This window comes from Acanthopagrus latus, chromosome 14 (assembly GCF_904848185.1).
Source record: "Acanthopagrus latus isolate v.2019 chromosome 14, fAcaLat1.1, whole genome shotgun sequence".
Classification (NCBI taxonomy): domain Eukaryota; kingdom Metazoa; phylum Chordata; class Actinopteri; order Spariformes; family Sparidae; genus Acanthopagrus; species Acanthopagrus latus.
In genome coordinates this window covers 17334095-17354766 of record NC_051052.1, presented here as the reverse complement: position 1 = coordinate 17354766, position 20672 = coordinate 17334095, and the positions used below count along the sequence as shown (strand labels likewise).

The 20672-nt window shown below is 43.9% G+C and overlaps 1 protein-coding gene across 2 annotated transcripts; it reads left to right on the top strand.

Moving 5' to 3' along the window:
- The first annotated feature begins 13498 nt into the window (after nucleotides 1–13498).
- On the top strand, nucleotides 13499–16227 carry rps16 (ribosomal protein S16). 2 transcript variants are annotated; one of them, XM_037122468.1, is made up of 6 exons: nucleotides 13499–13604; nucleotides 13694–13745; nucleotides 14374–14475; nucleotides 14813–14909; nucleotides 15332–15379; nucleotides 16041–16227. In XM_037122468.1, exons 2-6 carry the CDS (start codon nucleotides 13698–13700, stop codon nucleotides 16184–16186), a joined length of 441 nt encoding a protein of 146 aa, XP_036978363.1. In that variant the 5' UTR covers nucleotides 13499–13604; nucleotides 13694–13697; the 3' UTR covers nucleotides 16187–16227. The 2 variants fall into 2 exon arrangements, with proteins under 2 accessions (XP_036978363.1, XP_036978364.1); XM_037122469.1 differs by lacking the exon at nucleotides 13499–13604 and having other exon boundaries at nucleotides 13688–13749.
- Nucleotides 16228–20672: the final 4445 nt, after the last annotated feature.

The following is a 20672-nucleotide window of genomic DNA, read 5'->3' as shown; positions in this document are numbered from 1 at the left end:
TCACGTTGATAATGAAGGATAATACAGTTCCAAGGTAAATTCTTTCTCTTGGAAATTCTCCTAAAACAATACTGACACTGGATATCAGGAGATTTAATGGTGTCAGTCTAGAATGCTACTGATATTAGCCTTCCAAAAGCGACACGAACAGTATGATTGAACAGGAAAATCCCTCATCCACACTGCACATACTGGTCATATCCACCAGCATGTCGGTGCAGGTGAGCCAGACAAGCAGCACTCACACCGGGGTGACTGGTGAAGTGTGGACAGCCCCGGTCCCATCTGAGAGAAGCCAGACGCCCTGCTCCCATGCTCCCGTGTCGCCCAGAGCCCGTTGTTGGCGCCCGTGACGCTGACACACTCATCTCCTTCCCCAGTTCACGGGTCCAGACAGCGGTGCTATCGAGGAGATAGAAATAGTCACGCTTTGATGTTATCAGGGGATGTCTAAAAAAGTGATGCTGAGAAAATTCCCTGATAGTCCCGGCTCAGCCCTGCAGACCCTTTCAATTAGTCACTGCTGAACTGGGAAAGCTTGTCCTGGCCTGCGGTATCAGGTGAGAGTCAGCGGCGGTTGACTATTCTTCCTAGAAGAGTTCATCCATGAGGTAACAGTCCCAAGGTGACATTGCGAGCCTGGACCGGATTCAAGCCTACGTCCATCACTGATGAACGGGCCCTCTATTCGACCGTATGTTAACAATGCGTAGAACTTCCCCTCGTCCAGTGTCACTCAGAGCTTCAACTGTCAAAGTATTTAGGGGCAGTGCGGAATGAGAAAGCAGACTCCGTTCCAAGGTCGATCCTGTGTCAGGCGGGGGAAAAGTGGAGGAGCAGAAAAAAACAATTGGCAGAGAGGCAGTTCAGAGAAAGGCAGGTGGGGTAAAGAAGGAGGGGGGGCAGCAGATTGTTTTCAGACCATTCTCATCAAGACGATTAATAATAGCAACCTGATCTGTCTGCTGGTCACACGCTGCGGCCTTTCTCCTCAGCTGTGGATGCTACTTTACATGCTTGTGTCTGTGGTAATGCACTGTTAATCCACTCCTAATCATTTGGACCAAAATCTCTTAGCATAGCACAAGACTCCATGAATCACAAAATCAAGTCAGCGGCCTCATTGCAGAAAGTAGTTTAGGATAACATGACGTGATGTTTCCAAGGAGTAAATTATATCCTGTCCTAGGATGGTAGTTTAGTTATTACAGAACCGTCCTAACTGATGAATTTTGAAACGTAGGAAGTCAGAACTGTAACACTGATAATGAAGATGATGAATAATGAAGGTGAGGAATAACACATACATGCTAGCTTGTTTTTGAGGCCTTTATTGTTGTTAGCTTGTTGGAGAGTATTAAATCAATGCTAACCAGTTGGAGAAGCTAACCGTGATGCTAGCTCATCGGAGAGGCTAACGTCGGTGTTGGAGAGGCCAGTGTTGGTGCTAGCCTGTCAGAGAAGCTAACACCTATTTTAGAGGCTAACATCGATGTTGGATAAGCTAAAGCCTGTAAGCTGTGCATTTCCCTGACAATGTATACATGCACATGTCCTCTCCTCTAGCCACATGAAGGCTATGCATCGCACTTGTTGAAACTAAAATTGAACAGCTGTCTTTTCTTGTCCATTTAACAACACTGGCTAGCAAGCCAGTGAAAAGTAAGTCGAGATATTAATTGTCAAGGATACAGGGATGACAGGATGAGAAGAATGAAGAATGGGTTATTTTGAAAGTTGGGAAACCTAACTTTGGATAGCATTGCCTCCAGCCTAAATTCGAAATAACTCCAAGATAATTGATCGATTCTAGCCTGCTGGAGAAGCCAACACTGATGTAAGCCTGTTGGAGAGGCTGCACGTATGATCAGTCATGTTATTAAAGAAAACACGAGCTTGACAAAATAATCTGTGCCACATGGCAGTCTGAAGGTCGGTTAACAGAGCAACCAGCACCAAAACTGGGGTTCAGGGTACAGCAGGGTTGATAGCGAAGCGTTGTGGAGTGTTCATGAGGTGAACTGCTCCCAGACGACAGCTGAGCTGTAACCCCAGACAGAAATAGGGCAGTTGCTTTCACTTAGCAGGGGCTGTGCAGCTGTAGCATCACTTGATTCTGCTCTTTCAATCCCAGGCCATTATGCCGGCATGATAACAATGGATGTTTGATTGCGCTAACTCAATTCGAACGTACGGTGACGACGTTATGCCAGGTATGTCCAAATGAACGGCGGACTTAGTGTACGATGCAGACACATTTCATTCCGGGATGTGTGTTTCTTTAAGGCCAAATGAGTAGTGACAGCCTAATAAGACAAGGCTATTTGAGTGACCTTGTTTCCTAGAGAAAAGAGGCTAATAATAGTCCAAAATCTGGAGCTGCGGTGAAGCCTGTAATGGGTTGGTGCTAAAAGCTGCGATGAATCATTCCAGCCAAGCGAGCCATGGAAAAAAAGATCATCAATTTTTTTTTTTTTTTTTTTTTGCCGTCAAAAAAATAAATATCATGTTCAAGCCGGATGAAGATGATCATGTTTTATGATGTCATGCCGATTACCACAATTGCAGGGGAGCGCGTATGGAAACTGATTACGAGATTACAAATGACCAGACAGGAACTGTATTAAAAACAGACATCACATGCCCAAATGTCCGTTTTAAGAGAGTGATCGGTCACTTAAATTGTTCCTCCCGTCTCAACTGCTGTGAAGACATCCCTTTCAAGAACGACTTCAATATAACAGATGGAGGTCAAAAACACAAGTCCTCAAAGCTAGCTATATTTAGCGTACATCTTCTAAAGTAGGAGTCTTTGTAGAATGATGTTATGAGGACTGTCTCTGTGCTCTCAGATGGTCTCGTAGCGAGCTCATGTAGCTGAGTAACCCATTAAGCTGATATTCTGAACACACTCACAAATCCAGCAGCAACGTTCATTTAGAGCTCGGGTGGCTTCCACTTGATGAATGCAAGTCCAATTTTCCCTCTCCTTCTTGTTCTGGTCACTTCTCCACGGACTCCTGATGGATTTGATGTTCCACTATATTCACTAGCTAATTGCTCAGTTTATCTCTCTGCTGATTGGTGCTGAACACATGTGCTTTGAGGTCATAGCATGCAAGCTAATGTTACCTACTTGTCCAGCTACAAGAAGGGAAGCGTTCGCTAACGACAAGAACTCAGTCCAAGTTTTCCTCACAGTTTTCTGCGTCAACATCCTCTTCGATCTCGTCACCTTGAGCTAAAATAGACACAAACTATTGCATTAAAAGTGTAACTATATAAGAATTCTGCATTTAAATGTCTTAAAGGGACTAGACCTTTGATATAATTGCAGGTTAAGGGTGTGTTGATAGGGAGATCTGCAAACAAGACTACAATAAGGTGAGTACAACTTTAAAACATTACCTCATTCCACCATGCACGCACACTACGCAGGCAGGCAGGAAGCTCATAGGTTGCTTGTAATCATATCAAAAAGTGCATAGACTTCCAAGTAGACATGAAAAATAAGAAAATTCATGGGTTACTGTTATTGTGCAGGATGGTGAAATCAGAAATGGGGCTTTTGAGAGATCCTATTGTTTGTAAGAAGAGATCAATTAAAGAATTAGAGGTTCCATGAAATGATTTCCACGAAAAACTGAAATGATACTCCCATATACGTCCGTCAGCCAATCGTTTCAAAGGTTTGGTTCTCCTGTTTTAGCGTTCTTGATTTAGCTGTTGAACCCTTCTGCCCTCATTATTTCCATTCACCTTGATGAAAAGTAGCGTGAGCGGAAAAACAGAACCGCGTCCAGTCTTTAAATCCTTCGGCCCTATCGGGTTTAAATACCGCTTACACATTGTGAACTGAACTCAACCCTGCGGATGATCGCGGGGGGGACGCGAGCCCAGTGGGTGCATTCTCCAAGGTCAAAGGTCACAGACCATGTCATTTGTCATGGGCAGAACTGCAAGACGCTTCACTTCACATGTGGACAGGTTCATGTTTCAATTAACAGGTGATGTATCTCGTTTCCCTCACTGTGCTCATCTCCCACGGCCTTGGTAATCCTAAAATCTACCCAAAGTTATAGCAGATACAGTGTTTCCTGTGACAAGCACCTTTCATATGTGATACAGCAGTGTCTCTGAATACATGACTGATTTTCTGAGAGGCACTCGAAAACCCATAAAAGGCTATCTGGCAAGATTTTACTTCAAATCGAGCAAATCAAGTCCATCTCAGACAAGAATTACTTCAACGGGGACTGTGTCCGGCATTAAAATTCAGCTGCTATTACACAGAAGTGATGTTCAGTTCCATCCACACACTTCACAAAGGAAGCCCTCAAGCATCAGCTTAAAAATAGACAAGTGTTACTTGTGCTACTCTCCCTCTTGCTGCAAAGCCACCCACATATTATTATTACCCTTTATGCAGGCAGCTGACAGTATTATCAGCAGTGAGTTCTGCAGAATAAAGCTCGAAGGCAAAAAGATATGGAGAATAAATGCCTTTACCTCACATATTTGGACAATCAATTACTGCTAAGAAGAGGCAAAACACCAGGTAATAGAGGTTTAGAGCAGTGCTGCGTGACTGCATTTCAAATGGATTTTTATGCATGATGACCAGCAGTGATATATCGAAGGCATGGGTATTTCTGCTAACTGACACCTAGACCACAGTTGTGATATCACAGGAAACAGAGGGTGAGAAAAAAGTCTTACACTTTGAGGTTACATGTTATCTCTTATCAGGCAACACCACGTTATAATTTACCTCCACTGATCTCTCATAAACTTCGGCATCAGTACTGGAAATACATTTCCTTGTGAAAGAGATGGCAGCCTGATCAGTAAAGAGCTATTTGTGATGTACTCTAAATTTAGAGCGCACTGGTAATTGGGTCAAAGCTATTCTGAGGCCAATATTCACAGCCCTTATGCATCTGGAGGAATGTAAATAAAGTGCATCGTGGACAAAGTGGCACTCTGAGTTTGGCATTTGCAGTCACCTACTGTAGCATTTCATTCAGTCAGGCATGAACCTCGCTGCGAGGTGTGGCTGTGTCGCGGCTGACAGGGTGACGACTGACACTGATCATCGCTTGTGGTACCTGTCAGTGCCTGTCAACAGCTCCAGTCTGCTCTTACCTGAGCCACAGTGTAGGACGATAAAGCAGGTGGTAAGCAGGAGTGACGAGACAGCAGAGGAAAACCGGACGTGGTGTTGGTGTTTGCAGAGTCCTTCTTAATCCCTTCGAAACACCTCGAGGTGGCTTTCCCCTTTCCCATGTCTGCGCTTCCTAGCACATACGGAACAGATCAGTATTCACCTGCCACATGGGATCAGCACCGGTTTTGTCTCTGGTGTGTTGGAAACATACCAAAGTGTTCAAAGTTCAAGGCTTTTGCCCCAAAGGTAAACTGATTTTACGAGCTCTTAAACTGTAATCATAGGCTACCCTAAACTTTGTCTGATGATGTCAACAGGAATAATTAGACAATTTGAAATTATGCCAAGAGTTAGACAAGAGGATACTACGCTCACATCTGTACAGTAAATATCTAGCTGGGGCCAGCGGCTGGTTAGCTTAGCCTAGCAAACAAACCTAGAGGAGGATGTCTTCCTTGCCAAAAGTTTTTTTTTTTTTTAAATCTGCTAACTGTTGCCAAAGATCACCAGTTCACACGTTATATCTTGTTGTTTGATCTGTGCAGAAACAGAAGTGTGAAAAGATGAGATCTTACTGTTGGGAACAGCAAGAACTTGTTTTTTAAAATAACAAAGACAAAGCAAAACGGCTGCTGGCTCTAAGCTAACCAGCTACTGATTTAAGCTACATATTTTAAGCATATTTAAGCTAACAAGCTATTGGCTCCAGCTACATATTCAAGCTAATCTACTGGCTCCAGCAAGGCGCACATATTTGTTAAAATGTCAATATTTTCCTTCAAATATCATGTTATGGACCGTTTCTCGTAAAGAATACGTTAATTACCATGTTTGCGAGGCTCTGCTACTAAACTATAAAGATGAAGTTTTATTCTAAGTCAGGCTAACAGGTTCCTGTTGATGATAAAACCTACACTGAAGCAGCCACCCCCCCACAAAAATAAATTCCAAAATCCAGTTGGACAGATGTTTAAACACAAACAAACATGACACAAAAATAGGGCAGGAAGTGTCACCAAAGATAAACAATCAGATTTATATTGAAAGCCGCTGTGACATCACCATAACAACCTCCAGTGGCAGGCTGGCGCTAAAAATAGCAAAGATGTCAAAGCCCTGGTACATATATGTCCATGAAGTGTGCGGAGAACATTCCCCAGATAACAGCAGATGGCTCGGAGATCGGAGCCTCGAGAGGAAAGGGTGAAGAGCTCGCCCACACACGCCTGATACATCGCACTCCAGGTGCTGCAACCTCACCTGGGAAAAGCCAACGCAGCAGCTCTGAACTGACTGCTGGCGGGGTCGGAGGGGGCACGGCGATCTGCTCTGGCCTTACAAGCATTGTGTACATGAAGTGGTTCTTGACCCGTATCGCTGAGGCTGCGATGGAAAGAATTAGTCGTGCTCGCTGAAACAGAAAGGCCAGCAGCTGCGTGCGAAGACATCCGTTATTTAATGTGTTTGGGACGCTCTGATTGGTTGGCGCCAACCAGGATATAGCACGTCCCGCCGATGTATGCGGAAAGTGTCTAAATAAAAAAAAAAAAAGGTTTCGCTCTTTCACCAAAAACGCAACTTGCAAAACACTACTTCTGCAATGTGATATTGCATTTCCTCCCCATTTCTGCTTTTGCTTTGCAAATAAAGGGAACTTTGTCACAGTTCTGCAATTGCGACACTCTAAAATACAAATAACGACTCAGTTTTGGGGGGGGGGCGCACAACAAGGCAGTGTAACTCCCAATGCGGGAAATCCTATCTTTCATAATAAGCCTTCCCAGTTTTCTGATGGATGGGGGCCTTATTTCAGCTGGATGAAGTCATCAGTGTCGTGTGTTTCTCTGATGTGCATGATGAGCTCGGCCAAAGCTTTGGCTCGTCTCCTGCTGCCGGGCTTCTCCGCTGCTGCAGGAGGGAGAGAGGGAGGGAAAAAAACATAAGGGGGGGGGGAGAAGAGAAAAGGAAAAGAGTCCACGACATCATCTCTCCAGGCCTTTTAAGGAGCTCTCCAGTGGAGGGCTGAGAGCGCTGGCCCACTTTCCCATCAGAGCTTCCCAGCCCTGTCTCCTCTCCCCCTGGGAGCCCGAAGCACAGAGTGACTGAGCAGACTTAAAGACACAACAGGAAACACAATATGGATCATATACGCTTCAAAAACACAACGAAAATACCGAGACAGACGGCTCGAAAACGCAGGACGGCGGCGTGACGTGACGGTCGTCAGTCATGCGGGAGAAACACCGCCGCGAGTTTTAACATGTACTTATCATGCTGTCAAGGCCGCACTTCATCATCCTCCCCGACGTTTTAATATGTGTGCAGGCGCAAGCGGAGGCAGGGAGAGGAACGAGGGGATGCGAGTGGCTGGCTGCAATCATATTCATCATTGTATTCCCAGATGTTGTTGGAGGGCCAAAAGGAGGCTGGAGCTCAGCGTTCCACGGCCCATCAGATACAAACACTGAAGAGAGGGAGAAAAAAAAAATCACAGAGCGAGGAATAAAGATGTCTTTTGCTACTCCGTCGACGCTCTCCGGCTTTATCGCTGTCGGTGTCAGCAAAGACCCCACATGGCCTCGTACGCGAACCCAGACCAGACTCACACACACACACACACAGATGCACACTCACAACAAAAGGGTGAGATGGAGAGGGAAACAAGAGAAGCAGGGCGATGAGGCAGATTGTGTGGGCGAGCTGTGTGTGTGTGAGTGAGATTGATCGAGGGGGAAGTACCGGTGCGTGGTTGACAGCGCAGACAAATGGCGAATGAAAGGCTGTTGTGTTGGCGAGTTTGGCCTCCGCTCTGCTGCCAGATCAGCTCCCATGAATTCAACATTTTTTGTTTTTTTGTTCCGAGTGTGAGCCCGTCAACCTGCCCCATAAACAACACGGGGCCCGCTGAGATACATAATGAGGCCTTTTTGAGTGAGAGGGATGAAATAATTTTGTTTTCTTGAACCGGATCCGATGGTATATTGCTCCAAATAAAGCCGCCAGAGGTTGATGAATTGCCTCCAACATAACAAGAGTTACTGTCCTGACTGCTGGTCTTTTCCAAATCTCACATGATGCTCACAGTGAAACAAACAGACATCCAACAAAGTTAACTAGTTGAAGTGTAGAGCATTAAAACTGTACTTTTTAAGGTTTTATTCAGTGAATTGATCATGTGAAGTGATTTCTTACTATCTATCTATTTTTGGTAAAAAATTATAATATCTGCAGATTCATTTTCAAAACTAAAGGCCAAGATTTTAGGCCTCAATCACATGAGCTTTAGTTTATGTGTCCTAAACTCAAATCTTACGTATTTCAGTGGCTTTTATAAAGAGGACCCCCCACAATATGTCTCTTTGGTGGTAACACTAACATTTGTGGTTTCTACAGAATATCTTCTCTGATGTTGCCAGATGTTGAAAATGTAAATGTATCAGGACACAGATTCTTCGACAAAAGGAAAGTAAATGATGAAGGAAGGTCCACAGTGACGATGACTAACAGAACATTTTTCACAGCACGGGTTTTTACGAATAACATTAACAAGGGCGCTGTTGCATTCTGGGAGCAGGGGACAATATGTCCGCTGCGCCGCTGAGCCTGCTCGCTCCTGCATTACTCCCGTGGCCCTGTGACTCCAAGGCCACATGGAAGTTGACGGAGCATCAGGACAGCTGCGAGGCCCACTGCTATGTGGTAAACGCGTGCTGAAATAGCCAAATTAATGGAAGGGGCTCACGTCCAAACCAGGGTTCAATACCGGGCTACATTTTAGTGCTATGAGCTGTCGTCCACCCAGGCAGACATCAATATTTACTGCTGCCATGGCACAGCGACAGGCAAGACGGGGGGAGCGGCAACCATGTCGGTACCTCTCGTTTGAGGGGGGACTTTATACCAGATTGGGGAAATCCCCCTTTTTTTTAGTTGGTGCACCACTTTGGGATTGTTGTTTCTTAGAGAGAGGCTTGAAAGTGACCAGGAGGGATGTTCACCACAGCAACTGTGTACTGGAGAGTGTGGTACAACTCACAGTAAAAATTAAAGAGATTAAAAATGTCAGACTAAAACCAGATAAAGTGCTCCCAGGATATTCTGTCTGAATTTAACATGTACAGAAGCAAAGAGTGTTTTGAACATAGCTAGAGTAACTTTCTTCCAGGTTTATCATCATTCAAGACAAAGTCTGAGAAGAGTCTGAGAAAATAGATTCTAAAAATGAGTTTCTATGGCTCTCATACAGGATGTAATCTGCAAAGTAACTAGTAACTAAAGGTATCAAATTATGTAGTGGAGACAAAAGTGTAATATTTGCCTCCAGAATGTAGCCAAGTGAAGTTTAAAGTTGCAGAAAATGGAAATAATGGAGTAAAGTATAAAAGCAAGTGAAGTACCTGAGGAAATAAAATGCACTTAGTTACTGTCCATCACTGGATCTGAGCAGTGTGAACCGTACATGTGTCACGAAACGGAGGATGTTGGTGCATCAGAACATTTCTCCGAAAAATACTGAGATAGCGAGCTATTTATGGCTCCTCGTACAAGGATATAAAAGGTAAGGACCTGCTGCCTTGAATCATATTTCTCTTGACTTGCAGATTCATGGGCTTCGGGGGGCCGCTTCCCAGGGAAGAAGACCCTTTTTCTGCCTCATGAGCCCGAAAGAGTGTTTTCTCCTGTTGCCGCGGCGACCGCACTTCTGTATACCTCACAAAACCTTTTTTTTTTTTTTATACATGGCCCCCTCTCGGCCTCTTTCTCCACCTACCGGGGTTTAGCAGATCTTCTCCTCTTCTGCTCAGGGGAAACTTCAATTACCGGCAACACTTTTTCAACCAGCGCACGGCCTATTATGGTCAAATGAGACGCTGTGGCCGGCCAGGAACAAGCATCTCCTCCCCTGTAAATCTGGGAGCGTTGTCTCATGCTCAGGGTGCTGTGACAAGACAAGGTCGAGGGGGTCACGCCTCCAGGTGATGTGTTTCCATAAGGCGGCCGAGAGGAAATGCACATATATGGCGCGGTCTTTATTTATTGCCAGCTCTTTTACTGGGTGACTGCGGACTCTCCTCCTTCTGTAAAGCCCTGCGGTCTCTCCCGGAGCGCCGGAGCCCGAATTTATGAAAATATGGGGGATTTAAGGGAGTTTGCGATGTTTTAAGAATGTTGTGATTTTTATCAGCCCATGTGTCACCTGAATAAGTTATAACGTGAGAGTCGATGGGTTGTCAGTCCTCCTGACTGAGAAAGTTGCAGTGAAAATACCACGAGAGCAGTAATGTGAGAGAGTTTAACTCCAACGGTCTGGACACTGTAAGACGAAGCTGACAGCTCGAAACACAAAAGGACTGTATGCTTTACTGAGAGCAGGAAATCAGGGACCATTCAGGGGCCTTAACAAGTTTCCTATGCAGACGGTGACGAAGTTCCCCGACCGACCCACAGTGAGGGAATGTAACAAGTACATCTACTTGTGTACCGGTGACCCGTAACACAAACAGGGGTTTATCTGGTAGCTTATCAGGCAGCCCGGGGTCCCCACACAGTCTGTCTGCCTGACTCTGGTGTGGATACTGGCAGTCTCAGTCTATAGCCACATCCCCTCATATTTATCTGTTGGCTCATAAACTCCTCAGACTTGTCACGTATAAACTGTAGAGGCGAAGGGGGAATGAAAAGAGAGAGTGTTGTATGGGAAAACAACAGGCCAGGCTCTGGACTCGGTCCTTCATATAATGACTCTTCAGCAGAGCAGGCTCCATTTGTCACCTCAAGAGCATTAGGGAAAAGGTCCAAACACCGACTGTGTGTCTTCATTCGGTTCAAAATGGGCCTTTTCCCATTCTGCGGCTGTAATTTCACCGCTGTGTTTAAGAAAGAGGAAGGAAGAGGCTCCTTTACAGCAGCTTGTGACACAGTTGACCATCACACAAAGAGATATATGTAGATTCAATAAATTAAAGGTTGAATATGTAAGAATTTTAGTTGAAAACATTAAAAAAATAAATAGCAACTTTGACATTATCACATCGTGCAAAACAAATGAAAAATGTTGCTTTACACTTGAATGATTAGCTAGCTGTCTGCTAATATACTGACCCAAACTACTTTCTATAGGTGGTAATATGTCACTGTTGTGTCTGCAGCTTGTTCCACTGCCTCCAAGTGGCCGACAACAGCATTAAACAGCAGAACGTGAAAGCATTACTGAGAGAAATATGTTTATAGACCGGTGCTTTTGTAAAAGGGAGATAGATGGATGGATGAACATCATGAGTATCTGACATGAACCTCTAGATCTGAAGCTCAGTGCTCAGCACTGTGGCTTCAATCTGGGAGTCCAGGCAAAACCATTATCAGTCTCGTAACGCTCAGCAGGCGGCCCTGACAGCAGCAGGCATTCCCTCTGACAATAAAACAAGCCAGGTGCCTGTTCACCCGTGGCCCACACTATAAACAGCAGTCCTGCTGTAGTAAATGTCAGGCATAGGTAGGTACAGCTCACCATGCACATGACTCACGCTACTGTATACAGATTCCCAACGTGCTATCTGTCTTCAGTCCTCCTCTGACCCGGGACCAGCCCTGCCACTTTTCTCCTTTTTGTTTTTCGACAACTGCAACATCCACGTTGCATCTTGAGAAAAGCAGAGAGAGAGAGAGAGAGAGAGAGAGAGAGAGAGAGAGAGAGAGAGAGAGAAGCAACAGTCACATTAACATCGTCCAACACTGTGGTCAGATCAAAGCCCGTCTCTTGTGTACGACTACGGTTAGATTTTTTGATGATTTTATGTCCCAAAAGCTCACCACTTCCTTTTTCCCACGTCATGTTCGATTCCCAATCCCCTGACCCCTTCACTCTTCAGCAACAAATAGCGTCAAACCGCATGCTCTCTCTCTCTCTCTTTTCTTTTTTTTTACTTCACCACAAGCTTAAAAATAAGACTTGATGAATCCAAGGTGCAGCGAGTTCGTGTATTTACATGTAAACTGTCAAGCTGCAGTACGGGGGGAAGTTAGTGCTCTGTACTGATCTCTGCCAGACAGCATCTGGCTGATGATACAGCCTTGCCCCCAGCTGAGATGACAATGATGTCATACTTAAAATTGTGTTATGAGGCTCCCTCGACACTAGAGAGCGCTGCTGTGTAGGGATTACAGAGAAGTGGACAGAAACACAACACAGTTTATGGAGGGATGAATGTGACAATTAGCAAGCAAAATACACCTTCAGGGTAGAATGAAACGTTTGTCTAAAGTATAAATTATATATAGCTTTAATTAGGTTCCACCAGATCCTGTTGGCAAAACATTTATTTTATAATTAACCTTATAAATCGGGTGTAGTTTATCAGAATTTGTAGATGCTTCCATGTAAAGAAACTATGATTTTTCTTTTTTTTTCTTTTTTTGCTGCTTGATCCTGACCATTCATCTTAGCTGGCAGCAGAACAGTGGCGCTTCTTCCTCTGGTTCTTGTTGTTTAGACAGCTACTTCCCCTCCTCTGCACCTGCGATTCATCTTTGCAGGTAGTAAGTAGTAAAAATCCATTATTTATTTCCAGATAAAGTTTAGAGATTGGTTGGTGGATATGTTTGGATTATGAAATATTCACTATGACATACCATTGTTCTATTTTTTCCTTAAATAATGGGGTTTTATGAGTTGTTATGATGTCTCCCTCCCTTATTGCTGTCATAATAAAAGAGGCTCCTGTGTGAAGACCAAAACAACTATGATGTGTAAAATTGTGATTTATTAACATGGTTATGTTGGATTAAAACATTTTAAGGTGACATTAGAAGTTGATGTGAGGTTATGATAAAGCTCCTTTCCTGTGCCGTGGTACTGCTGTCAGTGGTTAAAGCTTCATCCATCACATCTCATTGTGACAACTGTGGGACGAATGTTACTCTTCTTCTGTGGTCATTTTGTTGTTTTTATGAAACAGAAACAGCATAATCTGGTGACCTTTTTATGCAAATATGCAAAACACTTACTCATATTTGCTTTTGGCATATCTTAATATAACTTTATTTTAAATTCCAGCAGTGTCATTTCTGTTCTTTGAATTGTGTAAATTATGAACCTATTTATGACCTCACTTTATAGGCTACTTTTGTTGGAAAAGACACCTTAAAGTCGCCTTGTAACAAACTTCAGGACGCTCAGAAAAGGCTCTCTGCATACTATCTATGTGTTCGATTCATACAAGATGATTTATAATTAAGTAATTGACACTTTCCATCATTTAATTGCGATTTTTAACAACAAATTTACAGCTGAGAACCACAACCTGCAAAATGGAGGTAGAGCGAGAGCAACTGTCGCAAATCCTACCACAAAGCGGGTCTGAAGTGTCGTGCAACAGCCCCTGATTTTCGCCGCGTGAAACCCCGTCGGTCTCTCCGTACGGCACCCTAGCTGAAGACGGTATGTTCTTCCCCCCGATCCGCTAAAATAGCATAAATCAGACTTATTTACCGGATTCTAATGTAACTGTTGTGCCCTGTGTGTTTCAGAAACATGCCAGCTAAAGGTCCTTTGCAGTCTGTCCAGGTCTTTGGACGTAAAGTAAGTAAGAATATAGAAATTAATCCACGTGCGGAGTTGTGGCTGCCCTGTCTTGCTAGCGCACGTTAGCTAAAGTAGCTAACATGAAGTGGCCGTTTGTCGTAGTTTTACAGCGATACGCCCGACTGATTTAACTGTTGGAGGCTAGACATAGCTCGAAGATTGACTTAAGTATGTCTAGAATCTGAAATGTCGATGCTAACGATTACACAGTCAGTGATAAATCTGTATGTATTAGCCGCCGGTTGGTCTTGCTGTGTATTGAATCCGGTTTAGGCTAACTAGCTAGCCTGGTTGCTCAAAGTGGCAGGGCTCCTGATAGTTTTGGAGAAGATGACAGTGGTTAATTTAAGCTCGCAATGTGTCCCCAAATAAGCACTCATGTCATGTACATTATTGAAAATGCCATCTGTAACAGTTCCTTACTTATAAGTGATAATGACAACAACCATAGCTAATCACATGGCCCGAGAAAGGCTCCTCCATCAACCAACTGTATGAATTAAAACCGAATGACACGTTTATTGGTGTAACTTTTTATGTGTTGGCTGACTGAAATAGACATTCAGATTGGTCATCTGTGTTGTTTCTGTTGGTGTCTGATAATGTGTTTTGTTTTTCCCCCTAGAAAACCGCCACAGCAGTTGCCCACTGCAAGAGGGGGAATGGCCTGATCAAGGTGAACGGCAGACCCCTGGAGATGGTGGAGCCTGCCACCCTCCAGTACAAGGTGAGTTCCCATGTGAAAGGTGGTTAACATCTGGGTGCATGTCTGACAGAAGGCAGAGCCTATAACATCTGTAAATTAAGTGGGGCAGCATGTCAGGCCAGGTGTAGATCTATCTTCCCTGGCCTATCGGCTGACAACATTGTGATAACTTAACTTTGCAAATAAGTGTTTTTATTGCATTTTACATAGCAGTGCCCCTGTAAGTAATGTGTATTAAGTAATTTGCTCTTGGACAAGGCGGTTTATCTGTGTAACACCTGTAAACCTGCAGATATCCTAATTGGCAGGAATTTTTTTGAGGATGTATGCTGAACATCAGGATATGCTCTTGTTTTAGCTTCTGGAGCCAGTGCTGCTGCTGGGCAAGGAGCGTTTTGCTGGAGTTGACATCAGAGTCAGAGTGAAGGGTGGCGGACATGTCGCACAGATCTACGGTAAGCAGAACAGTGGTTTGAAGTAACCGTTTTTTTCAACCTTCCCATTTGGGCAAGTGGCACCCACTTGCCAGTCCATTTCGTTAGCCCCTATAATTTTTTTTTTTTTTTGATAGTCTGTTATCAATTATAAACATTAAATCCCCTCACATTCCCCCCAGAGATGGACTTTGTGTTGCATTTACAAACACAGTGAAAACATAAAAGTATGAATTGTAATTTCACACCACGGGTCTCTTCCTTGCTGTCCAGCTCACTTGCCAGGTTAACTTGCCTAACCTGGCATTAAAGTGGCCTCAGGCAAACTCTTTATCCTTGTGGTTTAGCCCTGGAGTGATGAATTTATCTATCGGCACTTGATGCATCTCAGGATGTTTTTCCTCTTTCTATTTTATAATTCATGTTTTGTTGTTGTCTTCCAGCTATCCGTCAGTCCATCTCCAAAGCCCTGGTTGCCTACTACCAGAAGTGTGAGTATTACATTTTGTCAAAATATCAGTCATGCTTGTGTGAAAACGCTCGATGTCAAAGTTTTTAGCGAAGTGAACTGGGCCGGATAACATCGGAAGCTTACAGGTGTATCTTGGTAGCAAGTGCTTTATTTCAGGCAGTAGATGTCAGTAGTAAAATATAAGTGCGTGTATTCTTGTTCTGAAGCAAACCTTCATCTCTAAATTAGTAGATATTTCATGAAAGGTGATCTGACAGTCTCACTGATAGTATTGATACATGGACACTAAGATAACATGCTGTCATCCCTGATATCCACAGATGTGTAAACTCAGACTATAACACTGCTTTCAAAAGAAGGTTCAAATCTTCACGTTTGAAACATATGAACCTACAAGTGTTAAACTGTCATGACATTTTGATGGTGTGATCATTAAAAAGCAGCGTTTAGTGCGCTGATTAATGTGCAGTATGGGACATGAATACCTTGGTTTTGTGGAAACTACCTGGTCAAAGGTCACTTTCTAAACACAATTCTCACCAAATTTTGTAAATTATTATTATTTGAACCAGCCCGTAACTGATGTGAAACACCTGAACAAAACAAAAAAAAAACAGTTGAAAGTTGTAACACTTCATATCGATTTGGTAAAATAACATTAAACCTTCGTCCGTCTATAGATGTGGATGAGGCCTCCAAGAAGGAGATCAAGGACATCCTGATCCAGTACGACAGGACCCTGCTGGTCGCCGATCCACGTCGCTGCGAGTCCAAGAAGTTCGGTGGACCTGGAGCTCGTGCCCGCTACCAGAAGTCCTACCGTTAATTCCCCTGTACATTTTCATAATAAATTGGAGGAACAAAGAACTTCATGTGTCAGTTTTCCATTCACAAAACTCTACAGATGGTTTGCTTACAGCCTCTCATCTAGCAAGGGGTGTTTGCATGTTGAGCTGAAATCGATGGCTGCAAATTATAGTTCACTTGCAACTATTGTAGGTTACATATCACAAAATGCCATGCAGCTGGCAGACTACGCATTTCTCTGGCTATGAAATTACGATGGTTTTTCAATTCTATGTATATTTACGACACTGACAGACTTGCGTTTTATTTTTCCCCTTAACTTTTTACAAAACTGTAAGTAAAATAATATTACCATCATCTTCCCCGGTTGCTGCAGCAAGACAATGGTAGTGAATCTTAAACTGAACTTGAACTTTTGACCTCTAGATGAGGACAAAAAATAACTCGACGACTGATGAAGCAAAAGTGCACCAGGCTTTATTGCTGCTACTACAGATAAAGAACCCAATGTAAAAAGGTTTTTGCCTCTGAGATATTCTAACTGGGAACTTTTTTAAAAGCTTATTTGGGAAGCACCTTCATGCCAAGATGTAAAGCAGGACCCAAATAGCAAGAGCTGTTTTTATTTTTTTGGCAGTGAGCGTATGTTTGATAAAAACAAAAGGTCAGAGCAGAAATAGGCCTGTTTCACAGCATTTCACGTGTACAAGGAGAAGCTCAGGTGCTGCTAATCACATCAGTGCTCGGTATAATCAGACACCCTGGTGAGAGCCACGGCAGGGGTTGTGTATTGCCAGACAAACAACCAGGGCCCAGGAACAGAAGCAGCCAAATGGAATATTCAGCCATTATGAGTTTGATTACTGACACCTGAGCTTTTACTGCACCGTCAAGTCAAAAATTACTCCATCTAATGGGTGCACAGTGGAAATAAATAGGATGATAATTAAGCTTCATATCTATTAATATTCTTTTTGATTGGGCAGGTGTTATCCACACAGTCACAACATCTACAGAAACCTTCTGAAACAAACATACTTCAACAAGACAGCCCGCAGAAATTAAAACTCGATTGAACTCGCACAAGAAAGCAGTTAATTCCCCCTCATCATCATCCTTCACACTGGCTGTCAGTCAGGGTGTTTGATGACTCACACTAAAAAAATACCCTCTACCCAACAATTGCATGAATGAGGTTCTCTGGAAGACTTTTGAAGGCCTTTTTTTACGGGTATAAAATTTGCCTCTGGGCTTAAATGTACACAAAACACTGCAAAAGTACATAAAAAAAACACATTTGTTACTTGTTTTTAGTTTCTGCCCTTGTCGTTGCCACATTTTGCCAGCAGAGGGAGCCAGAAGGCAGTGAAGGTTTCCCTCACCAGCAGCCATTAGCACACTGGCCTGCTGCCATTTTCCAAACTCACACAGTGCTACACATGAAGACAATGTATGACTGACGCCAGATCACAGCTCCACACTTTAAACCTATTTGTCAAAGACGCCTTTGAGTAAGCCTCACAAATCCCTGCTCGCGAGACGTAGCTAATTTGCAAAAGTCGAGAAAACGAAGCTGGCTTTTGCGCTGAAAATCTCTGCAAACAAACGCACTGAGAAACACCAACAATGGAGCCGACGTTGTTCCAGGCTCGTGTTGGCGTTGTTATTAAAAAAAAAGAAGAAAAAAAGTCAGATATTGTAAACCGCCTGGTGCTGCTGCTGCTGCCACGGCTCATTCGATGATGGAAGCTTTCTTCCACTCAGCCACTTCCAGGTGTGTGAGTGTGTAATGAAACCCAGCATTTTTCTACCTTGATAAGAAAACATTTCGCAGATAATGTACACTTATAAGCCGAACACAAATAAAAACCAGCCCATTTTTCCCTCATGCTCCTCCATCATGTGCAGCAGCCTTCTCCCCCCGTCGTTGCTTCCTGCTGATTGCTTGTTACTGCTCCACCACAACAACACCAGCAACAAGGGGTGTAAATGAGGTGAGCTCGGGCTGAACTGAGGCCCAGATGTTGTTGGCCTCTCAGTGGGCAGCCAGCAGCAGCCGTTCCCGCTCGGTGAGCTCCCGAGGGGGGGAGGAGGCGTGGGGATCGGGCCTGTGTACGGCCCTCCAATAATCAACACAGCAGGGGAGGCCCACTCCCCGCTGCTACTGTTGTTTACTACTGTTTGTTTTCCGCCCTCACCTCCGAGAGGCCGTAATGCTGCGGCGGTGACATTCTGTGCCTGTGGAAATGGATGTGTGTTTTCTCTCTCCCTCTCTTTCTCTTTCTCTCTGTCTGCCCGGCCAGGAACGAGGACTGACAGCAGGGATGAAACTAACGCGGATAATGCAGCGAGAACAGAAGCAGAAGGAGCGAAAAAAGCAAAAAAAAAAAAGCTGTCAAAATTGATATTTGTGGCTGTTTTTCTTGTTTCCCTGTGTGATGGGTAAATTAGTCTCCATCCCTTTTTTTCTTGTCAAAATAACACGTGTCAGCCTGAATCACAGCTTAAGTGCGACAGGGATGTAATGAACAACTGCTGAACAAACTTAAATAACACAGTTAAACTTCAAAAACACTTTTAACTTTCAGAATAATTCATAATGATAATAATAGATTACTAATAATAGCGTAATCATGTTGCAGTCAGGTGTAACAAATGGCTTAATTAAAGCTTAATAAAGCATTTACATCAAGCTGTTATTATGAGAACTTCTGTTGGGTTGCCAGGTTGTGAAAAGGTCCTCTGGCTCCGCTTTAAAAAAAGGCTTTTAGGAGACGTTTCATGTTTGTTTTTCACCGTTTTAAAACAAGTCCCCGTCTTCTTCAGCTGTTTAGGTGAACACTGCGACCCTGTTTTGCCGTGAAGCTCCAGAAATGGACTACAGAACTTCACCTGACTCGCCATCAGCGTGAGGGTGAGTAGATAATGACTGCACTGTGGTCTGAATTCACCCTTTAATCTATTGCAATCTCCACCACTGCAGGGAGAATCACAGTGTGAATACCGAAAAAGTTATCTTCTGATTATTCCATCAAGTTATTTAGAGTCCATGAAATAGTCGAGCTGGACTTCAGTTGAGCATAAAATGAATAACTGCAGGTGACGGATCAGCTTTTGTTGATGGCTTATTAAAAAATAGAGGTGACTCCTTTCCTCAAATTAACAACGTGACTGCAGAATTGATGCTTTATCTTCTCTTAACAGCTTATCACCACCTATTACTGCAGACTTGATGCCTTATTAGCAAGTAAGAAACCTCAGGAGCATTTAGTTTTTGGCTTGACTTGTTTGTAAAATAGATTATTCACAACCTGGCAACTATTAAGCATCGATAAAGCTGTTAAACAACATTCATAAAGGTCGCCTTAAGAGAAACTGCTGCCAGCCGCTCGATTGTTGTTAATTAATCTATGCAAAGCTGCAGAACACGAAGCGAAAAGTGGCATTTTGGTGCACCGTGTTGGTTTAATGTCATCCGTAATACGGCGTGTAACACCGAAAAGCATCTGTGCAACATGCTGGCACCCGTGTTTGTTTGTTTCCATCCCTCTCGAACAAGCTTTGATTCAGTTCCACGGCTGCATATCTGCTGTTCTAGTCATTTAGAAAAAAACAACAAAAATAAAAAACGAGGGGTTGCGACGGTGAATTAAGTAAATTCGACTCGGAGCGCAGAGGTGCCTGAATTATTTCTTTTAAAGCAACAAGTCTCATGATTCTACTGGTGTTTAACTCATGTCGTTAGGTGTGCAGGATTTATTCCTTTATGGCTGAGCGCACACACACACACACACACACACACACACACACACACACTCTGAGGCTAACACCTGCCTTTCCTCTGTCAACACCTCAGCCTCTCTAGCTCCACAGAAATCACACAAACACTGAGGTGCGAGGCCAGGATGCATTTTTGTCATCGCGTGCACTCCATCCCCACCTCCCCTCGCGACGCCTCCGTCGCGCTCACGTGCACTCCGCAATTAGCACATGAAAGCATATGAATACGCCCACGTGCACGCGCACAACATCAGCATAAAGCATGACCTGCAGTGCATTAATGCTCCGTCTGTACCAGCCGCCTCTAGTGCAGAGACAAAGACACAGAAAGAGAAGAGGGATGTTCATTAACATATATTGACCACCTCCTCCTCCTCCTCCTCCTCCTCCCTGCACCAGTCGAGCCTCATTGCCCTCAATGAGTAAACAACAACTGGTTGAAGGTGCCAGCGGCTGACGGTCAGGGGACAGTAGCAGGCAGCGACAAATGTTGGCTTCAGCTGAGAGGAAATGCAGCTTAACCAAGCGACGCGCCGCTGTTTGGGCCGAGGGTGATAATGAGCGGCTAGCTGCTTATCTGTTGCATTGTCCTTGAGGGGAGGTGATCACTATGAGCATGGTGTGTGTGTGTGTGTGTGTGTGGGAGGGGGAATGACTCCATTGAGGATGGAGCTGGATTTATTACATTTATTATGTCTGCAGCTCCAATATAATGACTTTCGGTG